Genomic DNA, 17,170 nt, shown 5'->3' with positions numbered 1-17,170 from the left:
TGTATCTTCAGTTACATTTAAGGATTCTTTGTGGCATTCATGTGTTTAATAGAAAATGTACCATCTAAAGATAACATAAAAAGGAAAACCTCATCTCCCACTTGTTGTTATACAGCCAAGATCATTGTTCCAAATAGCAGGTTCAACTCACAGCCTAATCCTTTGCTTTGTTTTAAAAAGAAGTGCAAGAGGTATGAGGAAAATGGTGGGGTGCAGTTACCATTTGAAACAATAAAAATGAATGTGCCTTGATAAGCATTTTGTTGCAGAACATCTTGCACATTATTGGATGGGACAATACCTTGAGAACACCAGCACTTATTGTTGGAGTTACACTTGGAATATTCCGGAGGTTGTGCAGTTGTCTTATATTAACCTTCTGATGATGTTACAGGCTAATATAGGTGCAGAAGTATACAAGGATTTGTTTACACACATAGTTGTGTATGTCAGAACAACTCTTTTCTACACAAAAGCTTTAAATAGTTCAGATGCATTTCAGAAGCTACTCAAAGTGTTTCAAAAAGCAAGCTAACTGTAGGTGTACAGGGTGTTGAGATAAAAGTAATAATACTGTATACATTCTGCAACCCAAACTCTATTGCTATAGTATTATGGTGTTTTTTATTTTTATGAGCATGAGGATTGTATCTAACCTGATGTAAAAAGAAAGTGCTTTATTTAGGTTTTATTGGTTTTATTGTTATGTAAAAGACATGGATTGATTTACTAAATAGGCGTGGTAATTATTACCTTGCAAGGAAATTTTCACTTAGCTTATTGAATTAACTGAAGCTTTGCTGACTTCAGCCATCCAATCCATGTGCAAGCAAAAATCATGTTTATATTTATTCGCACATGATTAGGTATTCTTTGCTAAGTTTATTTTTGGCACAAAAATCCGTTAAAAATCCTAAGAACAGCCTAAACTCACTTAAATAAGTGAGTAAATGAACCTCAGTATAAAATAGTGGTAACCCTAGGAGTGTCAGTTTTAGGGAGATCAACTTTTTCGATTTGCCTGGCCTGTAAATATGTAAATCAAAGTGAAGAGGACAGAAAAAAAACAGGCTTTGTGGCAAAGTGAGTACAAAACAGGAGTATATTTAATACCATAAGGTTTGTATCTAGGTTTAACATAGATCTGCTAAGCTGATACCTAGGCTAAACATAATGATCCTAAATTAGATTCATAATGGTATGCTCATCCTGAAAGTATGGTATACAGTCGTACAGGCTTTTTGCAGTTTTTGGTCTCCAAAGAGCTTCCTCGGGGGAAATCTTGAGTCTGCAACTATTTATAGCAATGCATACAATATATTAGTTCAATTAAAAAATAACATGTAAATAAATAAGTAAAGCAAATATAGTTTGCATAATTGCAAGATATCCCCTGAGGAAGCTCTTGGAGCGAAACGTGTCGGGATTAGAGACCAAAAACTGCAAAAGGCCTCTATGACTGTATTCCATACTTTCAGTATGAGCATACCATTATGAATCTAAGTTAGGATCATAATGTTTAGCCTAGGTATCAGCATAGCAGATCTATGTTAAACCTAGATGGTATTAAATATACTCTTGTTTTGTACTCACTTTGTTAAAAAGCCTGTCTTTTTTCTGTCCTCTTCACTTTGATGTAAATGAACCTCAACAATTTATTTTGGTCCAAATTCCCATGAAATATTACTTATATAAAAAAAATCAAATGCAAATCAACGAGAATCATCAAGAGAAATTAAACAAGCAAACAAAAATAATTGATTCATTGTTGATAAGGAAACTCCAAGATTGACAATCTTTTATGCACATATTATCCTTTAGTAGTACACCTACATTTTTATCAAAGTGGTATAGGTATAGATACAGAGTAGTAAGAAAACTTGTAGATTACTTACGTAAAGGAGTTGTTTTTGGTTTGGACACCATGCTTACAGACCCAAAAGGACCTAAAAAAGGTTACATTTATACAATATTATTCTTACTTACATTTTGGAAACAAGTACACCAAAAACCTTTAAACTTTGCTACTAATTATAACTGTCATTACTACACATCTTCAGAATGGCTTTTAGATCATGCTAAAATTAGCCTGGTATTGTTGTCTTCTAAGTGTTTTTACACATGTTTTAGACAATATACAGTTGGATTTTATTGCATAGTTACATAGTTAGGTTGAAAAAAGACATACGTTCATCAAGTTTAACAGCTAGGAAAATAAACATATCCCAGATAAAAAGCTTTTAGACATAGTTATTCAAAGGAACAGGGGTAAAAAAAAATCCCTTTGTTATTCCGTGAGGCAATTGGATGTTCACCAGATCAATACTCTGTTATCTTTACTTTAAAACTTTAACTCCCAGTTATATTCAGTGCTTCTAGAAAAGCATCCAGATTTTTCTTTAGGTAATCTATAGAACATGCTCAAACTTCTTCCAGAGGGAGCCTAATCCATATTTTCAGAGACCTTTAGTGAAAAATCCCTTCCTTACCTGGAGATTAAATTTCTTTTCTTCCAGACGTGATGAGTGCCCTCTTGTCCTTTCTAATGACTTTAACGTGCATAATTGGGAGGAGAGTTCTCCATATGGACCATATATATATTATACAGGGTGATCATATCCCCCTTAAATGCCTTTTCTTAAGGCAGAATAGATTCAGGTCTGCTAATCTCACCTCATAGCTCCTCCGTTCATTTTATTAGTTTAGTTGTCCTTCTCTGCACTATCACCAATTCAACAATATCTTTTTTGTGAACTGGTGCCCAAAACTGGACTGCATATTCCCGATGTGGTCTGACCAATGCTTTGTACAGGGGCAGGATTATGTCTCCATCTCTGGAGTCTATTCCTCTTTTAATACAAGAAAATACTTTGCTAGTTTTAGATATTGCAGTTGGCATTTATTACCCTGATTTTTTAAAGCTCTCCAAGGCTGGAGAGGATACACTTTCATCAGTGAAGTTGGGTTGGTTTTGCTGGATCACCCAGCTTCACTGATGAAACTGTACCCCTAACATCTAACAAAACCCTACCAAAAATGATTTTCATAATATAATTATTCGACTGTTTGAAACATTCTGTTTCTCTCCCCAATAGATGCAGCTTAATATACTAAACAGTACTGATACTGATATGCAAACTTAGACCTAAGTCTAGTTCAATGTCAGGAGTTCTCATCTCCAGGCCATCTGCTCCTCATTGTCACAGACATTTGCAATGGTTAAGCTGCGTACACACTTCCAATTTTTGTCGTTGGAAAGGATCTTTCACAATCCTTTCCAACGACAAGGGAGTGCACGATACATGAACGGTGCTGTACATACAGCACCGTTCATGCTCTATGAAGAGGGGAGGGGGAGAGCGACGGAGCGGCACCCTGCTGCGCGCTCTCCGCTTTCCTTTCATTAGGATCGGCTGACGTCCATCGTCCGTGGATCCGGCATGTCGGTCGTCCGGACGATGGACGACACCAACTGTACACACGGCAAATTTTCGCCCGATAATTGGCCGATGCCGATTATCGGGCGATAAAAATCTGACGTGTGTACGTAGCTTTAGTGAGACATAAAGTGTCTTTGATGTATGGACTACATCTAACAACCTGCTTCACCTAAAATCCAGTATAAACTAGAAAATGTTTTGTTCACCAAATATTCATTAGTGCATTTTTTTTTTAGCGTGGCCACAAATCATTTAAACATTTGAAAAAAATAGAAAAATAACAATGTCCTCATAAAAGAGTTATTATTCAAAATGAACTTAGTCTTACCTCTATCTTTTTTTTTGCCAACATGAAATTTTGGGTCCTTGAATCCAGATCTCCCTGGTTTGGGTTGCATGTTACTATCTGTAAATGGAGAGAAGATATAACACAGAGGTTTGCCTTATGACTATTTATTTAGGACACAAGATTTTGAAGGTCTTGGTCTTCAAAAGGTCTTCAACCTTTAGATAACCAATACATATTTTAAAGAAATAAATAGAGAAGTTAAGTACCAGTAAAATTTGTAGAAACCTTACCCATGGGGCTTGGTTTTTGCACTTTATTTAAAAAAATAAGAGGACCTAAAATAATTTACATTTTATACAACTATATATGTGTATTTAATTTAAAACTGAAGCACCAATACCACCAGTAGTATCATTAGTATCAGTTTCTGTAATACTTATCATTGCTACAGTTCTACAAAATGGCCTATTGATCATGCTGATTTCTCCCACTTTTTTTCACTACAAATATCTGTTGTACTTGTTGTCCACAGTGTTTTTGTAATATTTATTGTGACGCTATATCACCTTATCCTAAGTAAAAGGGGTCAAGAGAAAAGGATTGGAATTCTTTTTCACATTTTATAGCTTTACTAGAGACCACCAAGGTTATTTATATGTCATTGCCCTAGCACAGACAATCCCAAGTCTTTTTTCTTATCTAAGGTCTAATAGTTTAAGTAATAATATTATTTCTAAATCACTAACATGGGTTAATAGCATCTACAGATGTCTGCATATTGTTTCAGATATAGGTCTTGACCATCCCTGTGACCCAGATCACTCTGTTTGGGTTGCAAACACAATCCCTCTCTTTATCTATGTTATATGAGAAGGGGATTGTAGTTGGTAAATAAAACTGATGTTATTTTAGTTCACTTGACATGTCAAAGACATTTCACTTTTTGCTGAATTTGTGTTCATTTGTTTTCATCATCTTCCTTCGCACACAATCACAGTTTACAAAGAACTGCATTTCTTCTATTTAGTCTCCCCAAAATTCTTCTTCAATTTATGAAATTATTCAGAAAGCACCAGGAACAAAATTTTATGCTTTAGAGAGTTTTTGCAAAGAACTTGAAACAATTCCTCCTGCAGCTCAACAAAAAATAAAAACAGATTATATCCCACCTATACACACTTTAAAAGACACATTTACCCCTAAATAAAGTGTAACAATACTCAAAAGATTTCCTTAAAGATTTTAGCTATACAAATAACAAATAAATGTTCTTAATAAATCTTTTATTAAATCTCTATCACAACTGGTTTAAGTTTATCTTAACAATAGTTGAGCAAATTGTTAATTAAATAATGTATAAAATATATATGTATCTGATAAAATAATGTAAATGTATTTGATCTTTTCAGTATATTTAATGCTTTACAGGATCACAAAATTAATTATTAAAATGATATACAAAACAGTGTTACAGCACAAGACCTGTCATTATTCTGTGAATATACAATATATACTATACCGCATTTGTGGATGTGTTCTATCTGGTGGGATAACACATTGTTAATAAGTAGTAATCATTATTAAATAACATAAATATATAATTGGACCTTACCAATAGGATTTAGCAAAGTGAAAGCCCACATTAGAAACCATAGTTTTGCTGGTCCAGAGAATACCATGACTGCAGGTGGCAATGTAAGTACCTGACTTGCTGACTTTCCTTTTATTGCCTAATATATGGCATTATTCCAGAATACACTAACAACTCATCCTACTTTTTCAAATGCTGTCATGGCACCTAAGCTTTTAAAAACATTTAACTCTTATGTTGTTAATGAAAAAAACATACTGACAGTGTGCACAAAAATTGGGCATGAATGCATTGTTTACCTGAAAGTTGAAGTTTAATTTTCTTTTTCCTGGTTCCTCATTTCATTTCTCATCAACAGTCTCATCAACAGTTCAATCACATTTTTAATGAACACTTTCTCTTTTATTACACACCTTCAATTATGCATTTACTGGGTCTGTTTGTGCAAGCAGATCATGGCTGATGGGAAAGGCTATATATAACTTTCTGTAAGCAGCAGATTGCCCTATGTAGAGCCCACATGTTATACTGAGCCTCCATGAATAAAAGAACTAAATTCCAATGAAGTAATGGGATGGGACAGGGAAAGTTCGATTGGGGAGCAAAGTGCTAGATTTTCCTGGATGTCATCCAGCCAGGAAATAATGTAAGTGTGTTACAGCATCTAATACTCTAAAACTCAGAAGTGTGAAAGGGATTTCATTTATCTGCCTACAAGAATATAAATCTACTGTAGGCAGGAAATAGTATAATATGAATTTCCTTTTGCACAATGATCAGGCTGTGCACTGTAACTTTGTTGTCATCATTTGAAATTCACAAAAAGGCAGCAGGCTGAGTTTCCCTTTAAAACACACTTCCCCACAAACAATAAAATTGTGAGATGATCTCTTGCATAGCTGTGCTGACAGAGAAATCCAGGCAAAGCAGTGAGCAGAGTAAAACTTGTTCCTGTGGTTTGCTGCCATTCTATGACACTCAAACACAGCTACAAGTAGGACATCTGGATGGGTAGGATGAATTGACAATTCTGTCAGTTCATCTTGGCCATCCAGATGTTCTACTTGTGTCAGATTGTGCTAACAATGTGGCAATAGACTTTTCAACGGGTTTGACAGCTAGTGGCAAAAATCTTTTTTAATCGGGTTTGCACACACAATGGGATCCCTGGACTGGACAGCCAGCAGAGCAGTTAGGTGCACAGTCAGTCCATCCAGCAAAGGACACAGGCAACCAGGTGCAAAATATGCTCTTAAAGAAAATAACACCTGGCTGCCTGTGTCCCTTGGAGGGTGGACAGTGTACCTAACTCGCTGTCTGGGTTGACTGGATGCCTTGCTGGGCAGACCATGCACCTGGCTACCTTAATGGCCTTAGTGTCTACCAGTCTGCCTTGATAAATATGCTTGTTTGATGGACATAGCATCTACCTGGCTGCCTAGATGTGAATAATGGCTGTCTTGATGGACTATACCTGGGTGTCTGCACAGGGGTCTGTATTTAAGTCTACCTGGGAATCTGCACTGGGGACCTGTACTAAGGTGCACCACTAGCAATCTGTACTGCTTTGTGCCTTAGGGTCTTCCTTTGCGATCTGTACCACTTTTTTTATTGTGGTCTGTCAATGAGGTTGTTTTTGTGGAAAGGGGGTTGTCTGTAACTGGGGGACTGTGAATAGGGGTAACTATCCCTGTTTTTTTCCCAGGGTGGGAGAGAGTTTTCTCTGGTCCCACAATATTATGTCATTAAAAAACCTGTGTAGAATCCAGTCAAACACCCCAAAGACATAGATGTTAACTTGAGGATTAAAATATGGCACTTGAAGTAAATGCAGGTTGCTTACATCGTAGTATTGTTAGATTAAATAGCCCCGGCTTCTCGTGTAACTTTTGTGTTTGTGTGTGGGAGTTTATATATGACTGATGACTACTTCTCCCATCTAATACATTAATGTTCTAGCTTAGTAATTGACTGCTTAGGCCTTAGCACTGCAGTCCAAGAAGAAGCAGGAAAGATCACATGTTCATCCATATTGGTTGTTTCCAAGGGCATCAGCTGGTGAAAAGTGGCAGATTAATGTAGTGAAGACATTCTAGATTGGATAATTATCTACTCTACCCTGAAGGCACTAATATTGCGATTAGTTATTGTGCCTAGCTATACTAATTTCTGGATGAACCCAACTAAGATAGTTTTTGCATTACATTTTTGTGCTTCGAATGCTTGCTTGGGATTTCTTTCCAACCAGAGCCAAATGTTTGTGGCTAAAAAATTTTAGACAGAAAAAACTGTCACTCAAAGCAATTCTTGTTCAATATCCCATGAAAAGCTATTCAGTACAAAGGGTTATTACAAACCAGTAGGCTTTGAATTAAGTGTAAAGATAAAATGAACCCTTTGTATTTATTGTTGTAATCATCACATAATGCCCTTAGGCTTTTTATACCTTGGTGTTTATTCATAAGGCCCTCTGGTAAAATCACACACAAGGACTTGTTTTGCTGTTCCCAATCAGACTTTTTGTGAAAATAGGTAAATAAACATTTTAGTTGACAATTGTTCAAATTGATGACGGGAAACAATGATCCTGATTTATTTAAATTCTCCAAGACTAGGTAAAATATACCATCATAGGACGATACCTTGGGTATCCCGCAAACCAGGAACAGATTTCTTAAAAATCATTAGCTTTTAGTTTGCAAATGTTTTCAGTCCTCGATCAGTTCCATTCCAGGTTTGCTGGTTCTATTTTCTCCAGTCTTGGAAAGCTTTATTAAATCAGTTTCAATGTAACAGTAAAACAGCCGCTTTTCCCCTGTCGGATAGATGAGGCTATATTGTTCCTAATAGTTAATCCAGCTCTGCCTCTCATACAGTCAGGTTAGCTGATAATAGGTAATTGTATTGTTAGCTTGTGAGTAGAACTTTTAATGACGGTATGCAAAACGGCTTTATTATAAACTCGACTTGGCTAAGAGGAATTGCTCAAGTTATCCTAAATCAAATGTCTTTTTCTTTTTTTTTTAACTTTTCAATAGAATATAAATTGTTTATAACATCAGGTTTTTACTGCTGTTTTGTACACGTAGCCAACATATATTAGAAAAAAGGTTTACTAAAGTTTTGTCACAAAAAAGTACAAATATAATCATAGGTTCCCTTAAAATAAGTTAGTCTTCTGTGGTAATCTCCAGTCATCCATGTAATAGGGTTAACATTTTGGTAGTCCACCCAGGGTGACAACCATGGCTTTTACCTTAGATACAAAGATTGATGTAGCCAAAAAATAAATATTGCAGCCACTATATCTCAATTGGACAGGGTTCTATGTGAAGTAATTTACATTTAGGTGTTTTTTACCCTCCATGTCCTTTTTTTAATTGACCTATATACACTTCAATAGCTTGAGCGCTGCCAATACTGAAGTTGTAGTAGGCACTCTTTGGGCCTACAATCACTTTATAGCTTCTCTGCTTCCAGTCTTCTGTGCCTGTTGTAGTTATAGCTTAGCTTATCTGTATCGGAGAGATTTGTACTTCATTTGGTGGACTGATCTTCTGTGTTTGACTTCGGCTTGTTTTCTGGATTTCCTGGTAATTCCTGTACTGTTTATCTGTGGGCTCCTGGTCAGCTGCTGGCCCATCCCCAGACACCATCCTCCGCACACTAAGTCCTGGGGGCAACCAAGTGCTGGAAGACACAACCAGTCTCCTAAGGCTGAGCGGGGGCTTACTTTAGGTGAAGACCGCCGTGTTGGATTGGGGGACTGGTGAAAACTGGTGCTGACTAGGGCTTTACATGAAGGAAGCATTTTCGATCGTGAAGACTTCCTTTGAAAATGAGTTACATTTTTTCTGTTATGAATTTAGAGAGATATCATCTCTGTCATTCTGTGTCTTTCCTGTTGAAGCCATTTGTCTAAAAGCAATAAATTATAAAGGTGAACAGACGTCTTTCAAGCAGGATGTAAAAAGAGGAAGAATCTGAATATAATTTGTTTAAGATAATTATAATTATCTTGACAATTTTTTACCTTGTGTGGCCCTAATGTCGGAAATAACAGTCTGTGTCAATGTTTTCTGTGACAAATAAACCCCATTATAAGGAACAACAGGTACTTTATAAAAAGCAATAGGTATTTGCATAGGACATATAAAAAAATCTGAAATTTAAATATGAAATAAAATATTTTTAATTATAGGCGTGCTTGGGGGGGGGGGGGGGGTTTATTGAAAATTTGCAATGTGAATTGCACTGTCTTGTCCACATAAACTCCCACTCTTCCGCTCTTGGGACCCACAACCAGCCTTCTTGCTGCCTGCATACCCTCTAACACCTGAAAACCAGTAACAACAACAACATAACCTTTAGAATTGTTTACCAATAACCATAGACTGGAGATTACAAATATGTTGGGCACCAAACAGTGTTGTACTACTTGTTTGAAGAAGTGGATTTTGATGACTTGTTTAAATGTGTTGAAGGTTGGAGCTAGACCAATGAGCCTAGGGAGGGATATCCAAAGATAGTCCTTAGGGTAGCCCTTAGAGAGGTCTTGGAGCCGAGTGTGGGAAGAGGTTATATGTGAGTAGCCATTGGAAGGTCAATGAAAGAGTGGTTGAGGTGTATATATGTGTCAGATGGGAGTAATTTAGAGGCAAAGTACAATAGCTTAAATAAGATTCGAATGGGATATGAAAGCCAGTGTACAGATTTACAGAGTACGGTAAATAGTAAATAGCATAGCTATGTCAACTGCAACTCTCAAGATAGAATAAAGGTATATTATATAAGAATATAGGATTAAGAGGTAACAGTTATTAAAATACCAGATAAGATGGTGTTGTTGTACATTGTGTAACACCATGCCATTGATTTTAGGCTGTATTTACATGTTTGTACAGTGGAAAATATTCCCCCTTGTTAGACTTTATTCACCTATTCTTTTCTTATTTAAAAAAAAAAGATCAAATGTTTATTAATGTGATTTCATTTTAGAGCATCGGTTAAATATGTAAGTATTATACAAAGAATTAGGCTCTGTACAGTACATTTACAATCAGTTATATAGAACATCAGGCATTACATAAAAAGCAATGTTTGAGATTCCCATTAAATGTGTTATAGTAAAATGCATTGATATGATGCACTGCTGTGTTAATTTCTGTCTGTGTATCTGAACTTCCACGTGACTTGCGATGCCCAGAGGATCGCTTCTTCATTTTTCTTAGGGCACAAGTCCCTCACTTGACCCACCCATTTTCCCCTTTATAAAAGACAGCATGCCATATTTGGATCAAATCACTTTGCAACTATTTAGTATAAATAAAACACCAGCATACTCAACCTAAATACCCATATGTTAGCATAACAGTGACACTTAAACATTGTATAATTAGGTCGCAAGTCTTCAAAGTCACTAATACCAACTGATTTTACCACTCTGACACCCACATTATATTATTACTCCCAGCCGCCCTTCACCACCTCGGGAACGAATATCAATTCCTGCAGCCCCTTAACCACACACCCCCTTTTGGTGTCACCACCTTCTAACATAACCACACAGGGCTCCCACACCATAGATTGGTTCACCCAAAATGAACATAAACAATGACTGCCCCCCTAGAACCACAAACTGCTAAACCAAAACCATAAACCCTACCCAATGACAAAAAGAGGATGGGTGGGGAGGAGATCCCTCTCTGACCTGGTAAAAAAGACCCCCACACTTCCTGATTCCTAAACCTTACTTTACTTTCACTCCACTCCCCACAACCAATCACCTTTTCTGACCTTCCCTTGAGCACCCACCCACTTTAACCTATGAAATGCTGCTCTCCCTGTGCACAAAGTCATGCACACCTTCTACCTCCATTTAAATGAATTCCATTTATCTATGACCCTTACTTTCAGTATTATAATTGGGGAAAGAATTACATTAGACAGCACAGGCTGGCAACATACACAGTAGAAACATATCTTAACTTTTTTTTTTTTCCTTTTATATGTTATATGCTTGTAGATCAATGATTTATGAGTACTGATCCTTGATGCATGCTGACAACTAACATTTTCAGCTAGACTCATTGATTCATTTTATATTATACGATTTTATTGTAAGATTTTAAATGTCTGTTCTTATCAGGTTTCTTGTTTTTTTTTTTTGTTGGCCTTCTTTGGAGGGGGAGAAAATGTTGCTAAACTTTCATTGTATGCCTAAATTCATTAACAATCTCAAATTCAATTATATTGAATTGTTCCAAATTGTTCCAAAATAATATGGACATTTGAATATTATGTGAAGTATTCATTACAGATTTTATTAAATTCAACCTTACTTTAAAAAAGGATCTGGGGCATGGAGTGGGGGGGGGGGGGGTCTCATACTGCTAAAATACAGACACCTAGATTTAGATTGGCCCTCAGGGTGTGGTATAGCACAGGGAAAAAAATAAAATAGTCTCTCTGAATCATAATAATAACATAACGAAAAGTTCTCACCTTGTGTTAGTATCCAATTTATACCAAGGTCACATAGCAGTGCAACAGGCCTTGGAGTTCCAAACTAAGATGAGAAGGAACTTATGGTTGTAGTAAAAAAGAAAGGAAAAGGGAGGGCACTAAAACCTTGCAAAAAAACCAAAACCAGTGTATTATTTAAACAAAATCAATACACAGTGGGACTCTAACATACTTAACTCATATGTCAGATTAGATGGAGTGTTAAAGATGAACGTATTTCCCTCTCGAAGGAACAGAGACTTATTGCTATAGATGGAGCTTTTGTGTGAAAACAATCAAAGGTGGTAATGTTCTGATTTACTTAGAAAGGGTGGTGGTATTTATACAAAGTGAGGTAGGTGGTACAAAAAGGTAAATAAAAGTAAATAGTAAACAGTGATCTTTCAGGAATCCACAGTCATTGAACAATGCATGGTGCTGATATCCAGGCTATCTCCTCTCATGCCCCAGTTTATTAGCCATTGTTTCTAATTTATATTTTGGGAATTGTAATTGTTGTTATTGTTTCTTATTTATACTTTGGTTATTCTCATACAAAAGAAACTTAATGAGATTTACAGGACAATCACTCTTCGATCGGCTATCGATAATCCGGATCCTTTAGTTTCCCGACATGAATTTCAGCTCTCATGTTCTATACAGGGACTGCAGTACACTGTTTGGCCACTAATGTTTTTCTGGCACTGTTCTGCAGAAACAGCTGTTAGGTGCTTGCTTGCTAAACTAAATACATGTTCAGACATCCCTGGTGACTGCTCCCTAGAACTGTGCCAGATGTATGCGGGTGCTGCACGAGGAAGGCTGCCTGTGTGTGGAGGTAAGTATAACTTTTAAAAGTCCAGAATTTTCAAGAATCTGGCACACCTCAGGTCTGGAGGTTGCTGGATTTTTAATGTCAATCTGTATTTCAAAAATGGTGGACAATGGTCAGTTGGTCACAAGCCTGAACCCAGGAAAACAAAAGCTGTAGATAAAAAGAAGTATTTTGTTGGTATGAGGCAAAAGCCTTGTATATAGTACACTTTATGATTCCTTCTTATATAAAATCAAAAAGCCCACATCTGGAGTCTCTCGCCATTCTTCTTACCCCTGACTGTTTCAACATATAGGTGTCCTGTAAGGCCTGGATCTATGTCAGTATTTCTCAGACACCAATCCCCCAATCTATGCCGCAGTCTTCGCCTAAAGCAGCACCCGCTCAGCAAAGGATGGTGTCTGAAGATAGGCCGGCAGCCGACCCAGTGCCCATTAAATGCACAGTACAGAGCCACGCATGCAGAGTAAAAGACAGGAATCCAAAAAACTAGCCAAGGTCAAAAACACAGGAAATCAGTCCATCCAGCACAGTACAAAGGGTATAACAGGCACCTCTGACAGGGAGCAGAGAGGCTTTAAAGCTCCAGCAGCCAATGACAGCCAATTACCAGGAACTACTCAATTCACTTCAGCTGTGCAGCCTCAGTGCAGAGGATGCTGAGTGAAACCTCAGCCACAGGGATACTGCAACCTACAGGGTACTGATCCTGTGTAACCCCAGTGTTACTGTGAGCGCAGCCGCCAGAGGGAATAGGCTGCACGTGCCCTCCTGTGGTGAGGTATCGCCTGGGTACTTCCGCCCGGAGAGCGCCTACTAACATTACCTCCTTCTTGAGGAGGGGCCTCCAAACCCTCCACTCGCAGTTTTTCAGGGTTTTCGTTGTGAAACCTTTTGAAACCTCTTTGAAAACTAACTCTTCCACATGAACTTGATGGAACCCAGCTCCTCTCCTCTGGACCATAACCTTTCTAATCAATCAAATACTGGAGAGAATTCTGTAGCCAGTAAAAATCTAAAATTTTCTCAACCTCATACTCAGGCTAACCTTCCACATTCACAGTAGGGGGAGGCTCCAAGGAAGGTGCCGCATTAGCTGCTGATTTTATTAAGGAGACATGGAGAGAGTCAACACTCCTAACCAAGCGAGGCAGGGTTACCCTATAGGTTAATTTATTTATTCTCTCAGAAACAGGGTATGGCCCAATGAGTTTCGGCCCAAGCTTGGTGGAGGGCTGGCGAAGGGCAATATTCCTGGTGGAAACCCAAAATAAATACCCTGGCTCTGTGGAGCGATGTCGATCAGCAAATTGTTTTTGCTGCCTGTAAGCCTGCTTTAAACTTTGTTGTACTTGGGACTAAATTGTGGTCATGTGGGTGAGCCATTCTTCCAACAATGGCATGTTGGAAGAGGGGACCAGACAAGGAGGAGAATTTTGGATTCTGTCCACCCAAACATTTAAAAGGAGACATTTTAGTCGATAAATGTTCAGCATTGTTAAAGGCAAACTCCGCAAATGGAAGGTAATCCGCCCATTCCTCCTGACAACCTGATACAAAGCAGCGGAGATACTGCTCTAATGATTGATTGGTCCTTTCAGTCTTAATGTTAGTTTCAGGATGAAATCCAGAAGAGAAGGAAAGGGAAATGCCTAATTGTGCAGAAAACGAATGCCAGAATTGAGACAAAAACTGCACACCTCCGGGTTGTTCTCAATGAAAAAATGCGATAATTCCTTCACCGTAGGCAGTTTGTGAAGGGATACAAAGTGTTCCATTTTACTAAACGGATCCACTACCACCCAAACCACAGTGCATCCTTTGGACACCGGTAGATCCACTATGAAATTCATCACAATATGCAACCAGGGTTTGTCAGGGACAGGCAGTGGCTGAAGGGTACCTGCTGGGGCTGCACGAGGAGTCTTACTACGAGTGCACATAGTGCAGGCCTTTACAACGGCTCGAGTATTGTCCAGAAGGGATGGCCACTACACATGGCTTACCAGTAACTCTATAGTCTTTTTCTCTACTGGGTGTCCAGTAACCTTAGACTCATGAAACTGCTGGAGGACCTGCAGGCATAGGGGCAGGGGTACATGAAACCTCCCTGGGGGTTTGCCTGGAGGTGGGTCAGAATGATGAGGCTCCAACATAGCCGATAAATCAGGGGAAAGCGAACTGGCAGATAATACCCCAAGCACATAGTGAGAAGGAAAGATGGACTCAGACAAATAATTTGTGCAGGAGCCACTTTGTTTCAGGTCCACTTTTGGACCCCTGTCTGTAAGAAATGGTAAAGTTAAAATGTGAAAAAAATAATGCCAAACGTGCTTGTCGGGAGTTTAACCTTTTGGCACCCTATATGCACTCTAGATTATTATGGTCAGTGAATACAGGTATTGGATTCTCTGCCCCATCCAACCAGTGTCTCTACTCCTCAAAAAGCTAACTTGATAGCAAAGAGTTCACGATTACCAATATCAGAGTTTTGTTCTGCTGGAGAAAATTGACGGGAAAAGAAGGCGCAAGGTCCCCACGTACTCGGACAAAATTGCTTTTACCCCAAGTTTATATAGGGGCAGATCAAAAAGCCTCTTTCAACCTTTTAAAAGCTTCACAAGCCTGGGCAGGCCACTGGGTAGGATTTGCTCCCTTCCGTGTCAAATCAGTAAGGGGAGTGACTATGACTGAATATTTCTTATTTAATCTCATATAAAAATTGGCAAAACCTAGGAACCTTTGTAGGCCCTTCAAATTGGTAGGCTGAGGGCAATCAAGGACAGCAGTGACCTTGGGTGGATCCATCGTTAGACCCAAATCAGAAACAAGGAAACCTAGGAAAGAAGTTAGTTGGACTTCTAACACACACTTCTCTAATTTGGCATACAAATGGTTCCCCCTAAGTTTCTAAAGAAACGCCCTAACATGCACATGATGCTGGGCCAGAGAAGGTGAAAAGATTAAAATATTGTCTAAGTAACAGCACTACAAATTTCCCAAGAACATTACCAAACACATCATTCATGAATTCCTGGAAGACTGCTGGGGCATTGCACAACCAAAAGGGCATAACCAGGTACTCATAGTGCCCATCCCAAGTGTTAAAAGCAGTCTTCCACTCATCCCTCTGCCTTATTCTTATGAGGTTGTAAGCCCCCCTTAGGTCAAGCTTAGTAAAATCTTGGGCATTGACTACCTGGCCAAACAGGTCATCGATACAGGGAAAAGGATATCTGTTCTTAATGGTAATTTTGTTTAACCCTCTATAATCGATACATGGTCTTTGGCTACTGTCTTTCTTCTCTATAAAAAAGAACCCAGCCCGAGCAGAGGATGTAGAAGGCCGGATAAAGCCCTTTTCCAAATTTTCTTTTATATACGTTTTCATGGCCAAATTTTAAGGGACAGTGAGATTATAGAGGTGCCCTCGGGGTGGCATAGTACCTGGAAGCAGGTCTATAGGGCAGTTATAGGCCCCATGAGGAGGAAGAACATCCGGGGCCTGTGGACAGAATACATCCAAGAAGTCTGAATAAGGAATGGGCACCTTCTCTAGGAATGTACCAGCAATATGGAGAGGTAGTGAGTTTACTAAACAATCTTCAAAACATTTTTCTCCCCATTTAACAATCTGTCCGGAATCCCAGTCAACTATGGGATTATGTCCGCGCAACCAAGGCAGCCCCAAAATTACAGGTGAGGAAGGCTTATCAAGCAGAAAACATTCTATCTTTTCGGAATGGGTAACCCCTACTTTCACCAAAACCTCAGGGGTAATTGTTATTGGTTTCCCCAGCTGCAGAGGGGAGTCATCAATAGCCAATACACACACAGATTCAAGTGGCCTAATAGTAGGGATTCCCAAACTGTGTGCTAGGGCCTTATCCAAAAAGTTGCCAGCGGCACCGCTATCCAAGAAGGCCTAATAATGTTTCACATTAGAACCCCAGGAAATTTTAACTGGCAATAACACACGATCTGACCTTATAGGACATACCTGCTCACCTAGGGAAGTTTCCTCGAGCCCCCCTAAGCGCTAGGATCGCACAAAATGGCTCGATTCCCCACAGTACAAACAGAGACTCTTATTCCTCCTTCTTGACCTTTCTGCGGCTGACAGCCTTGAGGAGCCCAACTGCATCAGCTTTTCTGCCCGAATGGGAAGTGGACTGGGTGCAGGGACAGCAAAGGCAGTTGGCGCAGGCAGTTTCTCCAAACTGCGCTCGCGAATTCTGCGATCAATCCGAATGGTCAACATCATCATTTCATCCAAAGTCTCTGGCATGGGGTAATTGACCAGGATGTCTTTGATGGTATCAGATAGGCCCCAACAGAATTGGCTTTTGAGAGCAGGGTCATTCAATTAGGAGCTGATAGCCTAGCGGCGGAACTCCGCGGCATACTCTTCTGCCCATTTGTTGCCTTGTCAAAGACTTCTTAGTTTAGTTTCAGCAGTTGCAGTCAGGTCTGGGTCCTCATACAAGACGCCAATGGCCTTGAAAAAGGAC

At 38.9% G+C, this 17,170-nt stretch overlaps 1 protein-coding gene across 1 annotated transcript in view; it reads right to left on the bottom strand.

Moving 5' to 3' along the window:
• The window catches only part of LOC140337717 (mucin-2-like), a 59,218-nt gene extending 42,271 nt beyond the window's left edge, over positions 1 to 16,947 (bottom strand). Inside the window, exons 1-3 of the mRNA XM_072421518.1 lie at positions 16,740 to 16,947; positions 14,666 to 14,943; positions 11,825 to 11,888 (exon numbers count right to left, since the gene is read on the bottom strand). Of these exons, the coding sequence (XP_072277619.1) occupies positions 11,825 to 11,888; positions 14,666 to 14,943; positions 16,740 to 16,947 (550 nt within the window). The remainder of the gene's footprint in view (positions 1 to 11,824; positions 11,889 to 14,665; positions 14,944 to 16,739) is intronic.
• Positions 16,948 to 17,170: the final 223 nt, after the last annotated feature.

The sequence above is a fragment of the Pyxicephalus adspersus genome, chromosome 9 (assembly GCF_032062135.1).
Source record: "Pyxicephalus adspersus chromosome 9, UCB_Pads_2.0, whole genome shotgun sequence".
In the NCBI taxonomy this organism is placed as follows: domain Eukaryota; kingdom Metazoa; phylum Chordata; class Amphibia; order Anura; family Pyxicephalidae; genus Pyxicephalus; species Pyxicephalus adspersus.
Note: the sequence above shows the minus strand (reverse complement) of the source record. Positions and strands in the feature narration are given on the sequence as shown.